This window comes from Chiloscyllium plagiosum, chromosome 42 (genome assembly GCF_004010195.1).
Source record: "Chiloscyllium plagiosum isolate BGI_BamShark_2017 chromosome 42, ASM401019v2, whole genome shotgun sequence".
NCBI classification, from domain to species: Eukaryota; Metazoa; Chordata; class Chondrichthyes; order Orectolobiformes; family Hemiscylliidae; genus Chiloscyllium; species Chiloscyllium plagiosum.
In genome coordinates, this window is record NC_057751.1 from 12,284,369 (window position 1) to 12,307,490 (window position 23,122).

At 40.0% G+C, this 23,122-nt stretch overlaps 1 protein-coding gene and 1 long non-coding RNA gene across 11 annotated transcripts in view; one reads left to right on the forward strand and one right to left on the reverse strand.

The window, feature by feature from the left end:
- The window catches only part of LOC122543133 (zinc finger matrin-type protein 4-like), a 162,396-nt gene extending 143,206 nt beyond the window's left edge, over positions 1 to 19,190 (reverse strand). For all 7 annotated transcript variants that reach the window (XR_006309925.1, XR_006309926.1, XM_043681478.1 and 4 more), the window contains exons 1-2: positions 18,986 to 19,190; positions 4,623 to 4,727 (exon numbers count right to left, since the gene is read on the reverse strand). Coding sequence is in view for 5 of the 7 variants with exons in the window: in XM_043681478.1 (XP_043537413.1) it covers positions 4,623 to 4,727; positions 18,986 to 19,162 (282 nt within the window). In the remaining 2 variants the exon portion in view is untranslated. The remainder of the gene's footprint in view (positions 1 to 4,622; positions 4,728 to 18,985) is intronic.
- A 137-nt stretch (positions 19,191 to 19,327) lies between these two features.
- LOC122543135 overlaps positions 19,328 to 23,122 on the forward strand; it is a 104,902-nt gene continuing 101,107 nt past the window's right edge. For all 4 annotated transcript variants that reach the window (XR_006309928.1, XR_006309930.1, XR_006309931.1 and 1 more), the window contains exon 1: positions 19,328 to 19,438. This is a non-coding gene — a long non-coding RNA (uncharacterized LOC122543135). The remainder of the gene's footprint in view (positions 19,439 to 23,122) is intronic.

The window sequence follows — 23,122 nt, forward strand, 5'->3', positions numbered from 1 at the left end:
TTGATACACTGATACTTTTGCATCCAGCAATGATTTCTCCTTACTTCCCCTATCAAAACCATTCATGATCTTGAACACCTTTACTAATTTCCTCTTAATCTTCTTTGGTTTAAAGAGAATACCACCAGCTTTGCCAGACTCCCCAAGCAAATTAACTCCCTCATCCCTTTGTCATCAAGTATAAGAAGTGCAGCTTCAGGTGACAATGTCAAGGGAGGGTACATGGCAGGGGAGCTTGAACAGTCAAGTGGACATTCTCTGGAGGAAATAGTGTCTTTTTAAACAAAGAAGCCTTGTGAAAAGAAGGAGAAATGGGCAAAGGATGTTCTCCAGCAGATGTGAACTATGGGTTTTGTCCCATGTCAATACTCTGCTTTAATAATTTAACCTTCATCTCCTTTCATGTTTGTAAAGACCTGATGCCAGTGCAATAAAGAATCCTTGCTTCATGATTTTTGGATCAACCATGTGTTTGAATTCTTTGTTACAATCGAGTCATTCTCTTCTGCACCTAATTCAGACAGTCATCCTAAAGGGTGAACAAAACACAACGCAATGTCCTGGCTGAGTTGTGATGTTTGACATTATCTTCCTTCTTGCTCTACATTTTCAAGCTCCACATCATTTGTAAAGATTGATATTATGCCATTAACACACATCTAACACAGCTGTAGGTGAAATATTGATGATGTACACCAGTAGAGACACATCGCTACTATTTTGTGTTTTCTGAGCCCACTGTGTCTTCATGTGCCTGCCTTTAATTATGTGAACTTCAATTTTAGAAACAAGCTTATGTTGTTCTTTAGACAATGCCTTTTGGAAGTCTTTATACATAATATAAATCAAAATACCTTAATCAGTTCTCTGCTACTTGATCAAAAGACTTGATCCCATTCATCAAATTCATGTTGACTTTGCTTCACAGCCCAGTTTTCCAAACACTAATTCATCTGGTGATCAACTCTATCCAAATGCAACATTCTTCTTCGTAGATGGATTGTAGATCACAGATCTACACACATCTCAACCTTACCAAAGTGGCATGATATCACAATGGGGCAAGGGCAAGGGACCAGACAAAGATCTACCTCAGGTACGACAGGGACTGAATCCACATCTGCAATATTAAGTCACACACTTAAACCATCTGAGACAGCTGACCCATTCTCCTCAAATGTCCATCTCTAAACACTTCCCATGCATTATTGAGCTGCTGATGTGCAACTGCAGAATATATCCCTCATCTTGTTCATCAATGGGAATTTAATATTTGTCCCCTTTTTGCGCCACTACCATATCTGAGGATAATTGGAAGACTGTTCCGTGGTGTCTGAAAATTCAACTCTTACTTTTCTTAGTACCCTAAATTCATTCCAGTTGGAGCAGGCGAATTTGTTAGCTTCAGTACTGCCAACGTTTCAAGTCCCTCATCAACATCAAGACGTAATGCTAATATCACCAATGCTTTCTTTCTTACGGCTATATATTTTCCCCAGTCAACAATATTATATCCTGTCTTTTTATAAGAAAATAACTTCCTTGGTCCTTAAATCAGCCTTTTTCTCGATTTCACTGCTATTTCTACAGTTATCAGACTTTTGGGTCCCTCTTTATTTTTGCTGCTAATCTGTTCTTAGACATATTTCCTTTTCCCTTTAATAGATCTCCCGTCAAAGTCCAGCATGTATCTGAGGCTGAGGACAACACAAGACAAAACTTTTACTTAAGAATAACAGTTATTAACTACATGGTACAATTTTGCCTAAAATTTGAGCAACTCAACTGTCATGCTTTTTTACTTTTCTCAGTCACATTTTTCTTCTTCCCTTCCACCACCATTGTTCCTCAGTGGGCTCTTTCATGATGAGACTCTCTTCCATACTCCTATTCTGTCAACCACTGGCAAATGGGGCAGTGCATTTTTTAATCATTTACTGTGGCTGTAATTGAAGCCGTTGGGATTCTATTTGCTGTGGATTACAAATGAAAGATTCAGGCCAATTTGTACTGCAGCACAATGTTTGAACCTGGTTCCATTCATGGCTTGAAATAGATCAAGTCCTCTTTTGCCTTCAGTGCACAAAGAAGTAGGAAAAGTAACAGGCTTCTGGACTGAGACAGTGACTTGTACATTTTGCTCAACAGCCTGTTTACATATCCCTGGAACAGGTGGGACTTGAACTCACACCGTTTGGCTTAGAGGTAGAAACACTACCACTGTGCCACAAGAGCACTCACTAGACACTGCCTTGTATACTGTTACTAACAGGTTTCTCATGCCCACTGAGCTTTTGGCACAAGATACCATAATTATAACAGCCAGCTGACCTCAAGACAGAAGACTGCCCCAATGACTCCTCAAATTTCAGAAAATAATTACTGCCACATTATTTATTTTCTTTCAATTCTAATTTTAAAATACCACAGTAAATTTATGATGGTAGGTGCGCTACACAGTCATAATTCGAACAAGTATCAAACTGAAACTAGAATTTATGAACATACACAGACACTCACTGCCTGCTGATAATTATATGCTGAACAGTCCTTTTTCCTTTTAAATAATGTTTGTTTTTAACTGTCTTCACCGTTGTGTGACAGGCATGTTGAGTACACTATGATGTGATGTGATGTGATGTTTAGGATTGTGAGAAAACACATCAAATTTTGCAACATAAAATTGTGGACGTGAAGCTCTTTCAGTGTTCGCTAAACAAAATATGGAACAAAAGATTTTTGTCCATCAGTCCACAAAATAGGTAGTTTGCTAAATAATTATGTGGTATATAATCTCACCGTTGATACAGCTTCTATGGGTCCCATCAAGTCTGCCAAGAGTCACAAAATTGTTCACTGTCCAATGAAATCAATGTAAGTACAATAACATTCACGGAATAGTTTTGTGAGATCTTCGCGACAACACACACAATAAAGACAGTCTCTATAAAAATTGCAAATTCACTTTGTCGCAGTTTTGAGTGATGTGACAACTCCTGGGCTTTGTCGGCAGATGAACGAGCTGCTTGCAGCCAGCTTTCTGAGACCAGTTCCTTTGCACTGATTTAGCTGTGTGATTCGGGCAGTTGCAAAACGCCCCTTGGCAGCTGAGACCAGAAATGAAGAGGATAATTACTGAGATCCAAAGCACAGAGTCAAAAATAGACAAAGTCTTTGAAAAGATCCAGAAAGAGCCTTTGCCAGAAAGTAACTACCAAGGGACTTGGAAGTGATGGGCAAAAATGAAATTTCTGCTTTTGCAGAGCCGGCACTAGACATCGTTGTTTCCATTGCCTCTTCATAACACCATTCCGCCAGTTACTATTAAAGCACCGTGCTGCCAAAATTGGATCCTTCAGAAGTGCCATAAAATATTGTGGTGCTTCATCTATTCGATTCCAAACATGTTTAAGCTCCCATTCGTCCAGCTGCCAAGAGGAGCCTTTGCACATGTCATTTTGAGACCAAAGTGAGGTCTGGTTTCCTCTGTTCACCAATCTGATGGTGGAAATTCTGGTGGGATGGAATGAATCACTTCCTGTGCAGTTGAACCTGCTGCCTACAGACTCATTCAAACACATCAAATTGGGTGAGCCCTCCTGGAATAATGCCAGTCAAAGTCCTGACAACACCACCAAATTTGGCAGAACAAATTGTGAATCCAAGTCCAAGCAGAAAAGAGCAAGGGATCGACAAAAAGTGTATGACTGAGTTATGCAAAATCAATTGACTTGCAAGTACCCTTGAAAATTGATTCTAATTGCATTGAAATGTATGCAAACCATGTACATTTAACAAGGAACTTCTGTTTTTAGAGTGGTTTAAAAATGGGGATGTTTATTAAGATCCCAGACTTCTAAGTAGTCAGGTATCAAGGAACCTCAGACATGCAGCTCATGCCTGTTTTGTGCTGACTAAGGGAGAAGAGACAGCTGCTTATTTTTGGATGGCTTCATCAACAGAACTCATGGGTCAGTAACCTAACAGAATAACTGAATTAGGCAGTTCTGAAAAAGGCCGATCAGACTTAACTTATCATTGTGGTGCTTCATCTATTCGATTCTAAACATGTTTAAGCTCCCATTCGTCCAGCTGCCAAGAGGAGCCTTTGCACATGTCATTTTGAGACCAAAGTGAGGTCTGGTTACCTCTGTTCACCAATCTGATGGTGGAAATTCTGGTGGGATGGAATGAATCACTTCCTGTGCATGATATACTTCTAACTCTAGTAATGCTGCCAGAGCTGCTGAGTTTCTCCAGCACTTTGTTTTCATTTCAGATCTTCAGCGTCTTTGCTTTTACGTTGCTTTTATTTAAGAATTGTCTAAAATGTGCATTTCCAGTTGGAAACAGTGAGTGAATGAGGGAGCTCAGCTTCCCTGACTAATGCTGCATTGACGAGCTTGTGACCAAATTTTTACAATGTTGCCAGCTCTCAAGACATCATTTTAATTTTGGACAGAAAAAAATGTTATATTCTGGTCTTTAGCAGAAATAGCAAAATCCAAAACAACTTATTATTTTCCATTTTTTCTCAAACTTCTTTGCTGAACAGTTTGTTGAAAAAAGGACATGGTATTGAAATGCAATGCATATTTTCAAGTAAACAGCTGAAATCTTACCTCATAATGTGCCACTCTCTGAGACTCTGAAATCAGTTGAGCACTGCATACCTTACAGTAGGTGTCGGTAAATAAATTCTGGTCAACAGTTCCAGCAGACTTCATCTAATTGAACAAAATAAATGAGGCAAACTGCATTAGCCATAGGCAAATTTAAAAGATCAAAGGAAGTTGTAATAGCTCAATTGTAATTCACATTATCATTGGTTCGATAATGTTAAGTGTTTCTGCAACCTCGCCTTGATTTTTCTATTAACCAATGTTGCAAACATGCTACATATCTTTCCTTCTCCTTTCTCCCACTGTTAAAATCAAGGCCTCCTATAATATTTCTGATTGTATGAAAATAATTTTTGACTCTAAATAAAAAGTGAAAGACGGGCAATTTGGGATCAGTCAACTCATCCATCACTTTTGATTTTCATTTGAAATTAAAACTGGGAAAAACTGGGCATTGGTTAGGCCACTTTTGAAATACTGCATTCAATTCTGGTTGGCTTGCTATTGGAAGGATGTTGTTAAATTTGAAAGAGTTTAGAACACATTTACAAGGATGCATCCAGGGTTGGAGGGTTTGAGCTATAGGGAGAGGCTGAACAGACTGGGGCTATTTTCTCTGGCGTGTCAGGGGCTGAGGGGTGACCTTATCGAGGTTTATAAAATCATAAGGGGTACGGGTAGGGTGAACAGTCAAGATCTTTTCCCCGGGGAAGGGTAGCCCAAAACTAGTGAGCATAGTTTTAAGTTGAGAAGGGAAATATTTAAAAGGGACCTAAGGGATATCCTTTTCATGCAGAGGCTAGCACATATATGGAATGAACTGCCAGAGGAGGTGGAGGAGGCTGGTACAATTACAACATTTAAAATACATCTGGATGGATACATACTTGCAAGGGTTTGGAGAGATAGGGGCCAAATGCTGGCAAATGGGACTAGATTAATTTATTTGATATCTGGTTGGCATTGTTGAGTTGAACCGAAGGGTGTGTTCCGATGCTGTACATCTCTATATGACTCCCTATGTATAATGGATAGCTGATCTGATATTGTCCAAATGCAATTACCTACCAAATCATTAGTTCCAAACTGTGCGACACCGTTGGTACTTCAGCTTTGTTTCCCTCTCACATTTTTAAAACAATTGCTCCCTGATTATTTTTGGCTTTTCTTCTCTTCCCTCTCAATGCTAATGGTGTCATGTATTATAAATCTCACACAGCAGCACCACCACCAACACTCTCCACCACACCACCCAGGTTTATTTTTACATTTTATTATACCAATGTGTTGATAAGTAATCTTTATTTATACGTTAACTCTGACAATCATAGCTCAAAGGGAGAACTCAAATCTGACCTAAGAGTGAGAGATACAGAAGTCGAGCACACACCTCCTCAAACCTTCATCACTACTCAGTAACATCATGGGTGAATTTCTACCTTCACTTCACTTTCCTGCCTGCTTACCATATCCTATGATTGCCTCGGAGACTTGAGTACATTAGCTAATTTGACATGCTGTGGAACCATCTTCTAAATGAGATATTGGAGGTTAAAGCCCCTGTGGCCCTGAACTTCAGAAAAACAAGTTTGTTGGCCATTATCACATCGGTGTTTCTCTTCATTCTCTTTGGAAACCTTAAAGAAGCAATGTGTTCTTTTCTGAGCTCTTTAGTTTCACATTTCTTCTTTATTTGTTCATGGAATGAAGGTGTTGCTGGCTAGGCCAGCAATTATTGCCCATCCCTAATTGCCCAGAGGGCATTTAAGAGTCAACCACTTTGCCTTGGATATCTGAACATGGACGTGTGTGCCAGATGAGGTAAGGGCCCTCAACATAGCTTAAAAAGATTGATGTCCCTTTTTTTTTCTGTGCTCATTTAAAGGAATTCCAACTGTTACTGGTCTCCCTTTTAATTTGCATTATTTGTTCCCTATTCATGTCCCATTTGAAAGCTTTGCATACCTCGAAGCTGGCTAAAGAAGTCAAATATCATAACGATCATGAAATCAAGGATGGTGGTAGAGTCTTGGAGAGCTGGTCGCCAGTAGCATTGAAGATAGTCAAATGTCTACACATCATGTCGCTAAGGGCTTCATGTAGACAAGTTAAATTGAGTACACATTCAAAAATAGCACGACTCATAATACAGGGATCTGAAGAAACTAATGAGCTGTGAGATCAACTTAAAATACTGAGAGACTTGCCAAAAACCATGGAGACTTAAAATGAACTGAGGAGCATGCCATTGAAATTTCATTTCCAGGTCAGTGCAATTTGTCAAGTTGCATTTTCCATTTTCTCTTCATTTCAGTTGTTCCGACATGGGTATTCATTTAATTTCATTTGTTATAAAAAAAGGTAATTTTCTTTTTTAATACTAACTTTGCCACTATAAATGAAGAGCTGTGCCACTTATTTTAAACATTTTTAAAATGACGCTGCAATTGAAACGATATCATCTGAATCCAAAGCCAAAAGAATGCATATTCCACGTAATGCATCTGCTGTACTTTCCTTTCATCATACTACTGGACTAAACAATTAAGAATCAAGACTTTCTCTTTCATACATTTCCTCTTCAATCAGCATTTTTCTGGCTTAAGCTGTGATATGTTTTGACAGGCACTGTTTGCCATCTGCTGCCTATCTCTAAAAGGATGTGTGAATCCAGATATTTGATGTTGCAAGGTTTATAACAATGGCAGAATTTAGTGTCCAATTCATTGACTTCCCTCAAGGGCAACAGGTTACTGATCAGGAGCTCACATTTTCTGACATAGAAACAGTGTAGCATTCTATCCTGACTGTGATGAGATAGCTCAGCTAGTTTAACCTGAAGCCTCCTGTCTACATTGCTTGTATTTGTTTTGTTGTGCAATCTGTCCCTTAGTTGACTGTACCCTCACCTTGGTGCCACACGGATTGGGTTCAGATCCTATTCCAGGCTTGAACAGCAAAATCCCTGCAGTACCGAGGGAGTGCTACACAGTGGTTGGATTGTCCTTCTGACAAGCCATTAAACTGATGTCTCATCTGAAATAACTCCACAGAGGCTGGCATTGCATCACCAAGTCACCCTTCATTTACACATGCAAAGTCCTTGCCACTGATACAGCTCTGTCAGAGCCAGCTCTCAGAGCGAACAGGATGTCTGACACTCCTGTTCTTATCTGACAGCCAGGGTTCTCTGAATAGACCAGATTAACAGCCCTCATCATGGAACTCAGATTCTACTAGGTCTGCCTGATTTACCTCATTATAATCACTACATCCGTCATCCTCTGAGTCCAAGGACAGAGGCCAGTTCTTTTTCTTATAGCTCCCCTGGGGGCATTTTAGCACCAAGTCAGGTTCATCCAACTCTGCCTCAGAAACAGGTGGCGTGTAAGTACTGCACCTCTTGTACCTGGAGCATCATGGAAGAAATGTATTCCCTTCTTCAGCCAGCAAATACGTCGAGGTGGTGACATTTGCCGCATCCATCTCAGATTCTGAGATATCTTCAACACTTGACGGAGAGGGAGAACCCACGGGTTCCGGAACAGTCATAAAACATGTCAAGGGACCGGCCACATCGTTTGCAAGTTTGCAGCTTTCATATGGTCCATGTGCTTGTTCAGGACCATTGCACCTACCTGAACATTAACTATCACTGGACCCGACTTTGCGTCAACCATGCTTCTTACCCTTGAAGGGCCATGTCTGTGTTTCCTATACCAAACTTTAACCCCTGAAGTAAACTACCTCTCTCACTTAGCAGAGTCTTGTATCTAGGAGAAAGTGAGGACTGTAGATGCTGGAGATCAGAGCTGAAAAGTGCTGCTGGAAAAGCGCAGCAGGTCAGGCAGCATCAAAGGAGCAGGAGAACCGACGTTTCGGGCATAAGCCCTTCTTCAGCTTAACCTTGAGCTCAGTCCACTCTGTTTTTACACTTCCTTCAGAAGTAGGGCTTATGCCCGAAACGTCGATTCTCCTGCTCCTTTGATGCTGCCTGACCTGCTGTGCTTTTCCAGCAGCACACTTTTCAGCTGGTAAATAATAGCCCGTTATCTGAGATCAACACCTCCAGAAGTCCATGTATTGTGAAAAAAGCACACAGCTTTTCTAATGTTGTCCCATTGTTTGACAAATTAATTCTATGTACACCCAATACCTTTCAGTGGACGTGCACAATGATGAAGAAAGTTGAACCCGTGAAAGGATCTCCATAATCAACATATAACCAAGTGCAGGGTTTACCTGACCATTTCCCCAAAGGTGGGATAGTTGCTTGCAGTAATTTTTGCCCTTGTTTGCACTCTGGGCACTGCCCACCAATAAAGGTTATGTTGTCATCCAATCCTGGCCACTAGGCATAATGTCTTGCCAACATCTTCATTGTGGAAACCCCTGGATGATCGTAGTGGAGTACAGCAAGAAGCTGGCAACAACCTTTACTCAGTGCAATCACTCCTGTTCCCCATAATAATATATCATCCTCTGCTGCGATCTGGTCTCTCTGAGTCCAAAAAGGCTTCAATTCTGATTGCAATGACTCTTTGGCTTCCAAAATCACCACTAATTGTTTCTGTTTTGTCAGGACCTAATCTTTCTACACAACTTGTCAGTTGTGACTGGAAACATCACATAGAAAATTTAAAACCATTACGGAGTCTTCCAGTGGTGGTAACATCGGCAGTGTATCTGCCAACTGGATGCAGTTAAATGCATCCGCAGTTGATGTTTGGCCTCCTCAATGGTGTCCCAATTTGTAATAATACACACTTAGTATTACAGCCTACCGCTGAATATGGCCTGAAGCGATGGGCGGTACTACCATGCCCTCTTTAAGTAGACCACGCAGAGGTTTGCAGTCCGTTATTGTTACAAATTTATGCCCATAAAGATATTGGTGGAACTTCCTGACTCGAAATATGACTGCCAACCCTTCAGTCTCTATCTGAGTGTATTTACATTTTGCATTAGCCAAAGTCCTGGATGCATACGCTGCTGGGCGTTCCTCTCCATTGGGCCACCTACAATCTAATACTATCCCAACGCCCTACGGGGAGGCATCGCATGTCAATAACAGATCTCACATGGGATCAAAAGTGTGCTAACACCTCAGAACTAGCTGTTTCTGAACTTCCCTGAAAGCTATGGAAACGATTGCATAACCAAACCAAGGCTGATCCTTTAAGAGTTGATGCAAAATTGCCAGAATGAAAGCCAGGTTATGTGCGAGCTTTCCAAAATAATTCACCAATCCAAGGAAAGACCTAAGCTCTGTTACAGAAGTGGGAGCTGGGCACCTTCGATCGCTCTCACTTTATCTTTGAAGGGGTGTGACCCGGTCTTGTCGACTCTGTAGCCCAAGTAGATCACTTGGGATGCCTGGAACACATATTTTTCCCTAAGGCATAAACCAGCCTTGGACAAATATCTCATGACTATGCCCAAGTTCTCCAAGAACTCCTTATTGGTCTTCCCTGTTATTAGTATGTCATTTAGATAAATGGTAACCTCCATTAGAACTGGGTGACCACTTAACCAGACTTTTTTTGACTGGTTCTGATTTGGATTTTGCTCAGTAATTTAACTGTTCCAAACAACATGTAGGTGGACTTTCCAGGGTGTGCACTCGACTGGATCCCGACTTATGAATTATTTTACTCGATTTAGGTCTAGTGGAACTCTTTTGCTGTCTTGAGTCCACATACTAGCAGCACTACAATGGTTTGCTGGTCCAGATCCCAAAGAATATTTTAACTCTTTGACCTAGGCTTGGTTTTGTTTTGAGGTTTTGCTGTGGGCTGTCCTAAATTTCTTCTGTTCAGGATATGCCCTGAGAAAGGCTATGCTATTGCCTTGACCTTACTAGTGTTACCCAAGCTCAATTGGACAGGCGAGATGGAACACCTTGCAACTCAGATGCTCCACTTGCCACATTTTCCAATGGTAAAGCCAATTGTGGTGCATGTTTGACATCCAGTTGAGCTTCAGCTAGTAAGCGCTTTTGCACAGTTATATCATTAATCATACAAACCAATCAGTCCCTCAGCATCTCATTTACAGTTAAATCAAAGTCACATGCCTCTGTCAGTCATCTTAATTTTCTCAAAAATCCCAATATGGATTCCCCTGGTTCTCAAATTGCTGAGTAAAACCGATAGCATCTCAGAGTTCGAGGAGGCTTGGTGTCTTAATATTCCTTAACTAATCCATCAACTCTTGAAATGTGTTTGTATCTGGTGCCTCAGGGAAAATTAGGCTCCTCATAACCAGCTGCGGGTGCACACGTTGACAGGAGAATTATGTATTGCTTTTCATCTGCCCCAAAATCATTTGCCTGGAAAATATAATGCATTCTTTCCACATACTGGGCCAGTCTTTAATGGCAGGATCAAACGAGTCAAGCTTCCCAAATAACAGAATGATGCCAGAAATGCTTATCCCAACTAAAAGACTGTTGCAAACAAATTTCTTCAAATTTCTCCTTTACGCTCATTGTCAGTGAAATAACTCCACAGAGGCCAGTGTCCTGTCACAAAGTCACCCCTTATTTACACATGAAATGTCTTTTACACTGATCCAGCTTCCCCAGAGCCAATTCTAAGAGTGATCAGGATGTCTGATACCCGTATTTGTATGTCAGCCAGGGGTCCCTGATTAGACCAAATTAACAGCCCCAATCAGGGAACTCAGATCTACCTGGTCTACCTGGCTGACCTCATTACAATCATTACACCACGCACTCTCTGAGCTGAACATAAAACATCTCATGGCATTGTTCCAAATAAGAGCAGTGGACCTATCCATGATGTCCTTGTCAAACTTTATCCCTCCATCAACATCCCAAAAACAGATCATCTGGTCATTAACTCATTGTTTTCAGAAGGAGCTTGCTGTGTATGAATCAGTCGCCAGGTTTCATACATCACACCACAGACAACATTTCAGAATTACTGTATTGAATGCATTTGGGCTTTGGCACTTTCCTAGGTTATGAAAGGTGCACTGTGACAGCATTTTGCATGGTATGCTGTGAATAGACTTATGTTAATGCTGGATCAATGAGGAAAATTGATATTTTTGAAATGGGAAGCTGAAGTATTAGAAAAAATAGTTCCCAATGTAGTTGAATTCACAATATTTACAAGAAACCTGTGGAGCTAAAATATTCTTGGCATCAATTTTTTCAGTTTAACTGTCTCCTTACACACTAACTAGGTTTGCATTATGTCTAAAGCTTTACTGGTTTATATTTTAAGCTTTCTGGAGTAGAACACCTGGATGAAGTGAGAGACCTCATGTCGACAGGCCCCTAAAGGTAGCATTATAGGTAATAAGGTTGTAAAGAAGGTGTAATGAATGCTTCCCTTCATTGGCACAGGTACAGAATTCAAAAATGATGAAACTGAATAAGGTACTGGTGAGGCCATAACTGGAGTATTGTGTGCAGTTCTGGTCACCATTTACAGGAAGGCTATAATTGCTCTGGAGAAAGTATAGAGAAAATTTAGGAGAATGTTTCCTGTGCTGGGGAATTGTTGCTAAAAGGAGAGATTGGAGAGGTTGGGGTTGTTTGCCTTGGAACAGAGAAGGCTGAGGAGGTGACATGATTGAGGTAATTCTGAGAGGAAGAGGTGCGGTTTCACTATTATATCCCTACATTTGTATTCTGTACCTCTGCCAATGAAGGAGAGCATTCCACATACCTTCTTTACAACCTTATTACCTGTACTGCAATCTTTAGGGAACTTCGCATTGCATGCCAAGATCTCTTACTTCATCCATCCCTGTCAGTATATTCCCAGTTATTGTCTCTAAGAAGTATGCTATTGAATTGGAAAGGGAGCAAAAAGATTTTCAAGGATGTAAAGAAGACTGGAAGATTTGAGCAAGAGGGAGAGGATAAGCTGGGACTTTATTCCCTGGAGTGGAGGAGACTGAGGGGTGACCTTATAGAGGCTTATAAAATCATAAGAAGCATAAATCAGGAGAATAGCCAGGTCTTTTTCCTGGAGTAGGGGAGTCCAAAATTAGAGAGCATAGGTTTAAGGTGAGAGGGATAAGATTTAAAACAGAGCCGAGGGACAATTTGTTCACACAAAGGTGGTACATTTATGGAATAAGCTGCCCAGATGGAGTGATAGAGGTGGGTACAATTACAACATTTAAAAGAAGTTTGGACAGGTACATGGATAGGAAAGGTTTAGAAGGAATACATGTTAAATGCAGGCAGTTTTTTTTATTCCTTCATGGGATGAGTGCATTACTGGCTAGGCCATCATTAATTGCCCCCCTCCTCCCATAATTGCCCCTAAGGCAGCTAAAAGTTAACCACATTGTTGTGGGTTTGGAGTTACATATACACCAAACTGGGTAAGGATAGCAGTTTTCCTCCCTAAACAGACATGAGTGGACTACATGGGTTTTCCTGACAACCAGCAATGGGTTCATGGTCATCATTAAACTCTTAATTCCAGATTTTTATTGAATTGAAATTCCAGCATTTGTCTTGATGGATTTGAACCTGGGTCCCCAGAACATTACCTGGGTCTCTGGATTAACAGTCCAACAATAATACCACTTGCCAAAGCCTCCCATTTAAGGGAGAGACTAATGGGACTAGTTCACTGTAGGAAACCTGGTGAGCATGGACAAGTTGAACCAAAGGGTCTGTTTTCATGTTGTATGCCACTATGACTTCCCAAAAAGCATTACCTCAAACTTACCAGAGTTGAATTCCATCTGCCACTTCCCTGCCCAATCGATCAACCTATCCATATCATTTTGGAGCTTAGAGCTATCCTCCACAGTATCCATGAGATCGACTATTTTTGTGTCCTTTGCACATTTCCCAATTGTGCCCCCCATGTTCAAATCCAAATCGTTAATGCATAAAATGTACAACAGGGGCCCTAATACCAAGCCCTGTGGGACATCACTTGAAACAGCTTTCCATTTGCAAGGGCAGCCTTCAACCATTACCCTTTGTTTCCTGTTATTAATCCAACTTTGGACCCAATTAAGCACATTATTCTGTAGTCCATGAGCTTCCCTTGTTTGATCAGCCTGCCAGTAGGACCTTGTAAAATCCATGTTGACAACTTTCACTGTACTACACTCATCAATCTTCCTTGTCACTTCCTCCGAGATTCCAATCAAATTTGTGAAATAATCTTGTTGCTAAAACTTCCATGGCATTATTTCCAAATGATTCAAAAGTGGGGCGACCTTTTGGGTTTACCTGCTGCACAGTTCAAGGTCAAGGTTTTTTCCACAAAATGAAATTGTAAATTTTATCAAAACTGCTACAATACCACAATTGGTAGGACCTTACATCTTCAGTTTGATATTTTTAAAAATTCTTATGTGATGTGCATGTTACTGGAAAGGCTGGCATTTGTCACACATCCCCATTGCCTTTTGGACCAACTGGCTCTGTAGGACACTTCACAGCATCAAGAATCAACCACATTGTTTCTTGTCATTGTCATTGTGGAATCATATGTAGGCCAGAGCAGGCAAGAATTATTTGAACTTCACAATTTTTACCTTGACTCTGATTTACTTCGTAATGCAAAATAGAGTTTAAAACAAAATGATCACAGGCATTATTTTGAAGAAGAACAGGGGAGTTAGTCTTGGTGTCCTGGCCAGTATTTCTCCCTGATTTAACAACATTAAAGCAAATTATACACTGGCTTGTCATGTTTCTGAATTTGGAAGATTGATCTCCAAAAATAGGCTGCTGTTTTTCATATATGGGATTTGTGAGGACCTTATAATATCTTAAAGGACTTTGGTGGCTGCAAGGTACTTGGGAAAAATGTCATACAAATTGAAGACATAAAAAAAAGATATTTTTAACAAATAATACAGTCTGATGATGCTCACTCATTTTGGAAAATATGAAGGTTCACATGAGGAGCTGTACCCCACAAGACCCTTTGAACTAAAAAGGCAGCACATTCAGGGAGGAATTTGGAGGAGGGGAGTTTTGAGCGGTTGGGTGTTCAGGGTACAACAACGTACAAATGATTGACCATGGCCTTCTGAATGCAAAGTGTGCTTCAGAAAGTAGCCTTTTTATCTTTTTCTTTCCCTCTCGTCCTTTATAACCTGAAAATTTCTTTTGTTGTTATGCAACGATTTGGCTGACCATTCTCAAGCAAAGTGCTATGCAATAACATTATTAATTTTCCCGCACTGCTATTTCTCTGCATGACAGAAATGTCCATGTGTAACACTAATTGATCTGTAAAAACCTTATATGTGTGCACAGCATTTTGTTTAGGCTGATGGACACAGAATATTAGTGATTTAGAATGTGCAATGACCTGGAGCAAAGAGTTCAACCATTCCAAATGCATCTTTGTTTTTGAACAACTTTAGGTAATAGTGTCATAAAAGGGCTTTGCCTTGAAAGCTTTCTGACATTGAGTGTAAATATACCAGGAACAGTGAATGATAAAGGATGATACTTTTGTTGTCATCTGCATACCAGAGCAATAACACAAGCCAGTAAAGCAGTTTGAGGAATCATAGAATGAGATGACACTAAAGGACACCAGCTATTCAAACATATTGTCTGTGTCACCTCTTACAACAAGTTTGCCAATTAGTCTCCTCTCCATTCTCTCTTTTGGCTCCTGTAAATTCTTGCTTTTCAACTCTGTTACAACTGCATTTTCAAAGTGAAAGTTGCAAGTTTTAGATAATTTATACTTAAATAAATGAATAAACGAATGCTGCTTTTTTTTTTGCCAAACACCTTGAATCTTTGTTCTGCTTACTATGCTTCCCACAGCTTGTTATAAAATTTTTCCCTATTTACTCGTATAGAGCTTTATATTATTTTAAGCAATTTGAGTAACTACTTTCTTTTGTTTTCATGTCCTTTCCATTCATTTTCTGGTTTTATCATTTGATGAACTGATTTCTCAATTCTGCCCTATGTTTTCTTCAGGGAATTCACACAGATTCTGGTGTGGTGAAAAGGAGGGATTATTGCACTAAATCCTCATTTTGATCACCTCTTCTTAATCCTCACCCAATGCTGATAGGTCACTTAAAAAGTAGTTTTAGTGCCTTTCAATAGGCGGATGTAGTGTTTTACATGCTACTACAGAACAACAGTTTTGACCCTCATGCTGCTACATTCGTGGGTTACATGTGACCAGTGTCCATGAAGTATGACCGAAACGTTGGTGCTGCCTAATGTGGAATGTGGAGGCACTGAGGAGCAAGTGATGAGCTGATATCACTAGACCCATAATATGTATTCTGATTTCTCTGCAAAGCGACTGCCAGACTTGCTGAGCTTTTCCAGCAACTTCTGTTTTTGTTTCTGAGTTATAGCATCGGCAGTTCTTTCGGTTTTTATCAATCCACATTGATTATTGCAAAATCCGGCATCACCTCACCATAAGGAGCATTTTTCAAGCTTTCACGGTCTTCATCTGTACTCAATTCCAAATTTACCAAATATTCTACTGCCAACATCCTGTTGCCTATAAACCTTGACCCTTGCCAACTTCCTGTTCCAAATGCAGCATCTCCAAAACACATGTTCCTGCTCACCTACCTCATTTTCTAGCATCATCCTATCTACACAATCATCTCCAAACCCAAGGTTCAGACTGTGCCCACTTCTGTGTCTACTAATATATGAATGCAGAACAATTTTTCGTACAGAGTTGATTAATTTTCCCTGAAAACAGCAAGAAAGCAGTGTTAAGTAAACGCATTAGGTATTCTCATGCGATTGCCTCATGACCTAATCTCAAGGCCACAAAGGAAGTGTACATCAAACATATCATATTATTCAGCACCCTCTTACTAAAAAGGTGACCACAACAACTTGGCAATAGTGTTTCTAGGCAAAGCTGCAAAGCACACTTGACATTCCTGCAGAATAGTAACAATGCCATTTGAATTCAAATTGACTGCATTTAGTTTTGGGTATTCCCATGTTTATTCTCGCCATTTTCAGGCTGACACATTAGGTCCAATAACTGAGCACACTTATGCTCAGGCTGCATACGTAAACAGTGGTGACTGAGATTCATGAGAACCAAAGAAAGACTCCACAAATTGTCAGAATTGTACTAACAGAAATCCAGGCATAGATTTTAACAGCTCTTTCATTGCTGGAATCGATGGGGCTGTGACTTGAAAAAAAAGTAGCATAAAAATTGAACAAAATAATGCACCAGAAGATTGTCAATGCTTGTCCATTTGGTAATCATTTGAAAGTGAAATTTTCATAGGAACTATTCATTATCTGCATCGGAATACTATCATTTTGTAATACAAGAGAGAATATTTCATACAGTTAATTTCGAAAGACACTAACCAGCTAAAATGCTTCAAACATTTCAATCAGTTAAAAGCTAGACACTTCAAGATTGCAAATGTATGTAAGGGAGACAGCATCTGCAGTCTTCACTTTCTCCTAATGTATGTAAGGGAGTCAAGATTTTGTCATGCCAATCTCAAGTTTCAAAACCTTATTGGTTGTAGAGGAGGGCATGAGGGAGAACTAAAGGGTTCCAGAAGGTTGTTGATATGAGTAAGTTTTGAATAGCATGTAAGCAATCTTTATTTCAGCACAGTGAGGACATAGCATGAATTTGTTCAAGGAAACAACATCTCGTTATGAGATAAAATAAGTTGATTTTCTCAATTCTCCCCTGTTTTCAAAGAAGAAAGATGATATTGGAATAACATTCCTTCCTTGCTGAAGGATGTGACAGAAAATCTTGTTTTTCTCATTCTTTTTCAGCAATTTTTATCATAGGAAGCTTCACCTCACTGCAAATGCTGCTCGCCCATTAATTTAATTTCCCCTTTCCCCCACTCTTTTAGCTCTTTCCCATTCTGTTTAGATCACTGACTTTGTGCCACTTCCAATGGATAAATCAAGTGACCAGTCCTAAGATTTCTGCTAATGCTGTTTCTGAACTAAGTGGTGACAGGCAACATATGGTATGTGCGCTCCACTTCGTTTCTGTTGTACAGGACTGAATTCACATGCATCCAACACATCCACCTGATAATCCAACTACAAGTTCATTAAGAATCTGTAGCTTAACAGACTCGGAATATAGTGACTTCTGCAAAGGAAACTGTGTCTTTAAATCTACCAAAGTATTCAGAAGCTTGTTATCCCCCTGCAAATGCAATTTTGTTATGCTCCAGGATCATAAGCCTGATACTAGAAACAAATATTGTACTCCCTTTTTGTCCATGGATAGCAAATGCACTCTTCAAATTACGATATAGCCAGGGGCAACAATAAATATTTTTGATTGATTCTAAAGGGGATCATTTGTATTTTGCCAATTCAATGCAGCTGCTAAATATCAACTTACATTTATCATACTTCCTTCACACGTTATAAAATCATCAGCAAGTTCTTTCCCTATGCAATGGCAACTGGGATATTTCATCCTTTTCGGAGCACTTAAAAAAGATTCATGATGACGGCTAGATTCTCATTACTCAATATTTTTGCTGTCTTTTTTTGTACTTCATTCTTTGTTGAGAAAACCACCCATCTTTTCTATTATTGACAAAATTCTTTTGAAGAGCAAGTTTTTTGTGTGTGTTTGATAAGATCGTAAATTTTAAATGAGTGGCAGCATATGGCATAGCCAGCTAGTGCTGATTGATTGCTTCTCTAATAACTTACTGCCCTGGCAGCTCTCTCCCGTGTCACTTTACAGAATCTGAATAGTCATTTTGTTTGAAATCACAAGCCATGCCACTGTTTTGGAAATTTCGTTATCAACGTAGGAGATGTCTAACGTTTCATTCTCTCTTTGAGGCAACAGGAAGGTTAATCTGGATTGCACACACTCTTGTTTGTCAGTTTACATCAAAACACAAATGTGACAATAATATATCTTTGCCATTCAAAATTCGGCCAAAAATATGTTGCAGCGTCCTGTTATAGAAGCAAGATGTTTTAGTAAAGATAGGCACATCATCTGCGACCGATCTACATCCTGAAAGGTTATTCTGTGCATCAAAGTCCATAGTGTGCACATTGTTTTTCTCTGCCGCCTGAAAATCCATGGTAACAAACTGCATGTATGAAAGCAGGTCACAATGAGCAAAAACAACACAGATCTCACTCCATGAGCTTTGATTGTGGTGATGAGCCCTGTTGGCTCATGCTCACCTTTGAGAATGCGGGCGGTGGGGGGGAGAAGATAGAGGGAAAGCTCCGGCAAAAGAGGCAACTTCTACTGCTAAAAAAAAATTAGTGAGCGCGACAAGTTTTAACATCTTACGCCCTAGAAAAAGAAATGTAAGAAAGTTACAACGCTTGATTTTTTTTAAACAGAGAAAATCCCACTTCACAATACCTGCAGTTGCAAACCAGCCCCTCGGTAATATCCAGAAGGAAGCGCACAGAGATTGTGTTGTAGTTTGACAGAGACACTGTAAGCCATTCGATGTAAACATTCAGGAGTAAGAAGACAGGAGGGGATAAGATCATCACCGTATCTTTTTTTCTCGGTCTGTCTGTGTAAATACAACATTGATGTTCAGTGACTGCACTAGAGTAGAATGGAAGCTCCCACCCTCTGCCTCCTCCCGATTCTCCATTGGCTACTGGATCCAGAACCCTGCTACCCCATTGGATTAGATAGATGCTAGTCATTGTCCATACGCCTTCTTAGCAACCAGGTTGCTCAGCTGGCGTTGCCTCTTGCTTGATTGCTCTGAGGGACGGGGAAGAAAATAGGGTGACTTGTCGTCTCCTCAATGTTGACACGTACAATTGGGGAACTATGAGTTCTTTCATCATGTTTCATGTAAGTTTTCTTTTATTTTCACGACAATAGAGGACTGCATATTTTACTTTGTACTTAGTCCAGGATCCACAATTGGCAAAAGGTTCACAGATTTAAAAATTTTGTGGAATAATGTGGATTGCACTTTTGTTTTGGAGTGTTTTCGTACATTTTGCTTCCCAAAAAGAAATCACGTCACCCATCACCCAGCAAAATGGAGGAGTCTTCCTTGGTCCTGAATTTGTGTTTTGATTGTACATCGCATCTAATTGTGTTTCTGTTGTTTTTAAAAAAAGTCTTTAAAGCTTTGATTTACTATATTGGACTGTTGCTTTCACCCGCACGAGAAGATATTTTGGATGTTACATTCCAAACATTACTGCTCAGACCTGCGCAAGGAAGACTCAATGAAAGTGAAAGAAATAGGACATGAAGATTTTAAAAAAGAAACAAAATTGGTCTACTAATACACCCTGCCTCATACTCCAGGACATTGAAGAGCACTAAGTATTTTCAGATTCACTCTGAATTTCTCCTGGTGCAGTCTCCATTAAATTAAACCTGGTATCATTTTCTAAAGGCAAAGATAGTAATGTGGAAAAACAGAAAGGATCCTGGAGTTTGGGGCAAACTGGGAATCAGGACAGTGCAATTCCTTGGATTGTGTTTGCTAACTGACCACCTTCCTTCGTGCATTCAAACCATCGCTGTGCGACAGGATTCAGGGGAGGCTGAGAGCGTTCAGGCAGATCAAGACCATGAGTTGCAGAAACTTTTTGCTCGTACCAGGGTAAATCCAGATGGAAGAATACAGGCCCATTGCGAGACAATCTGAGGACCATTTGTCTGACTAGTCCACTTGAAGCATTAGAGAGGAACACTCCTATCCTTATGAGGCAGGCAAAGACAGATTTTTAAGTAAGCACAGAATGCCTGCTCTTTTGTGTGGTGGCCATCCCATACAATGGGCTGTTAAAATTTTGTCAGGGTCAAAATTACATTACATCACATCAACTGGTTTGTAGACATTATTTACCATGGTTAGTTCAGCAGCTTCAAATAAACTTTAGAAAGTGCACAGTTAAATCTTTGCACAGATATTTCAACTACAATCCCATCTTGTTCAAAGTCCATGTGGCAACCTATAATCTTTCAGCAAAGACTGCTGAAATAATAGTCTTTTGCCAACTATGGGGTTGATCAGATTTTAACTAAACATGGGTGACTTAATTCCAAAGCTGATCACAGTTCTGACTAATGATCAAATGTCTGGCTTTTAGTTGGGTTACCAGTTCTGAACCTGCAGATGTTGTGGTTTTGGTCTATTGTGCATCTTGCTTTTGTGTTACCAGCTCTGCTGAGTTATCTGATTATCACCAAGGGTAACTGTTGCAGCCCTGAGATTTTTATTTCCATCATCTGATAGCAAGAGAACTGAAAATTAAGCCACTGCTCAACCGGGTATATGTGTCGGACTGGTTGAAATTAAACTTGGTTTTGTTCTGCAAGAGTCAACTCCCTTTATCCATCTGAATCAAGTACTAGAAGACTGAGGGTTCCCATGGAACTGTTTTCCCCCAAGCAGAAAGGAAGACAGGCATGCATTGATATTAATGACCTCGCGTTGGCCTAAATCACTTTACAGTCAATCATTTTTGAAATATAAGAAAGCATCTGAAAGGAATTGAAAAATGATGGGAATAAAAACCAGAAATAAAAACTCAAAATACTTAAAATTAACATTTTGTTATCTTTTGTAGGAAAAAGAGATGAGAATTTTAGATAATTCCTTTTTCATGAGAGACATTCTCATGTCTTTTCTTTTGGAATTCACTCAGTGAATTCCTCTCCACATTGAGCTTTGTCTGTTTTTCCTTGCTATGCAGCATGCCCTTTTCTCATACATAAATGCAGGTGTACACATTTACGTTTGTCAATGTTCATTCTGTGTTGTCTTTTTGCAACTAGGATAGCTAAGTGGATTAACACTGTGTGCTCTGCTCTTCTGAGTTCAGCATTACTCATAGCTCTGTCTACAAAACTGAGTGTTCCTTTTCCTGTAAGGATTTTCAATTAAATAAGATGAGAAGGACAGTGTTGAGAGTGAAGGGAAGCCACAAAGAAATAGTCCAGTGAAAGAGAACAAATAATAAATCTGAAATGGCAGAGAAAGCAGTAGCAATTCTTGACAGAAATTAAATGTTTTTAGAAACTAGGTTTCTGTGAAATAAATTCATTGCTGGCAAAGCCATAGGATGAAAACATTCTCTCCCTCCACATTCTGTACAATGCTGTGATTATTCTGACAGGCATATACAAGATAAAATCTCCTCCTGAAGCTGGATCGTAGAGAGATGGGGAAGTGGAAGAAACATTGCACCCTTCCAGCACCTGGGAAATATCATGACCTATTGCACCCTACATTTTTTTCATCAGTACATTCTCTGGATTCTTGTCTAACTTGGTCTTGAATTTGCTGGTACAAATGGGGCCCTCTCCTCACAGTGTAAAGTTGTGAAATCTTTCTCACTCTCCTTAGCTTAAAATACAACTGATCAGTGTTGACCATTTTAGACGTGTTGAGATTTAACTTGCCCGTACTCTTTGTGGGTATGATACAAACATTGGAAAGTAGAACAGAAATAGGCATTCAGTCCCTCCAGCCTACTCAGCTTTTGGATAAGATCATGGCTGGTCTGATTGGAACCTCTAATTCATATTTCTGCTTCCCCTTGATAATGAACATCTATCGATCTCTACCTTACAAATGTTCAAGGACTCTGTTCCCACCAAGTTTTCAGGAAGAGCATGCCAAAGACCCATGACCCTCTCAGAATAAAGAAATTCAACGTATCTCTGTTTTAAAACGGCAAGCACTGATTTTTGAACAGTCACTCCTTGTTGTAGATTCTTTCATGTTCACACCAACCCTGTTGGGATCTTAGTGAGGTAAACATTCTCTCAACTTCCAATGCATTTGAATTCTTCCTTTAAGTAAGGAAGAATACTGGACACTGTTCTAGATGTGGACTTACCAGTGCCATGACAGAAGCAGAGAGTCACTCCTTTTGTATTCAGTTTTTCTCACTGTAAATGGTAGCATTCTGTTAGTTTGCCTAATTACTTGGTGCACCTAGAGTCATAGAGATGTACAGCACGGAAACAGACCCGTCAGTCCAATTTGTCCTTGCTGACCAGATAAGTTGACCTAATCTAGTCCTATTTACCTGCACTTGGCCCATATCCCTCTAAACCCTTCCTATTCATATACCCACCCAGATGTCTTTTAAATGCTGTAATTATATCAGCTGTCATCGCTTCCTCTGGCAGCTCATTCCATACACATACCACCCTCTGTGTGAAAAGGTTGCCCCTTTGGTCCCTTTTATATCTTTTCCCCTCTCAGCCTAAACCTATGCCCTCTAGTTCTGGGCTCCCCGCTCCTCCAGGGAACCTTGTCTGCTTATCCTATCTATGCCCCTCATCACGATAACCTTTTGTGATTTGTGCACAGACACCTGGAGTGTTGCAATCTCTCACTATTTAGGTAATGTGCTTTTTTTTATTAATCCTTCTAAAATTGGCAATTTCACATTTTGATGATGCCTGGTATCTTCCCTCTTCAGTGCAAGCATCAGCAGCATTTTGTTGGAACTCCAGTCCAGACAAACCAACACATTGAGCACTTTGGCTGCTCCCTTTCCA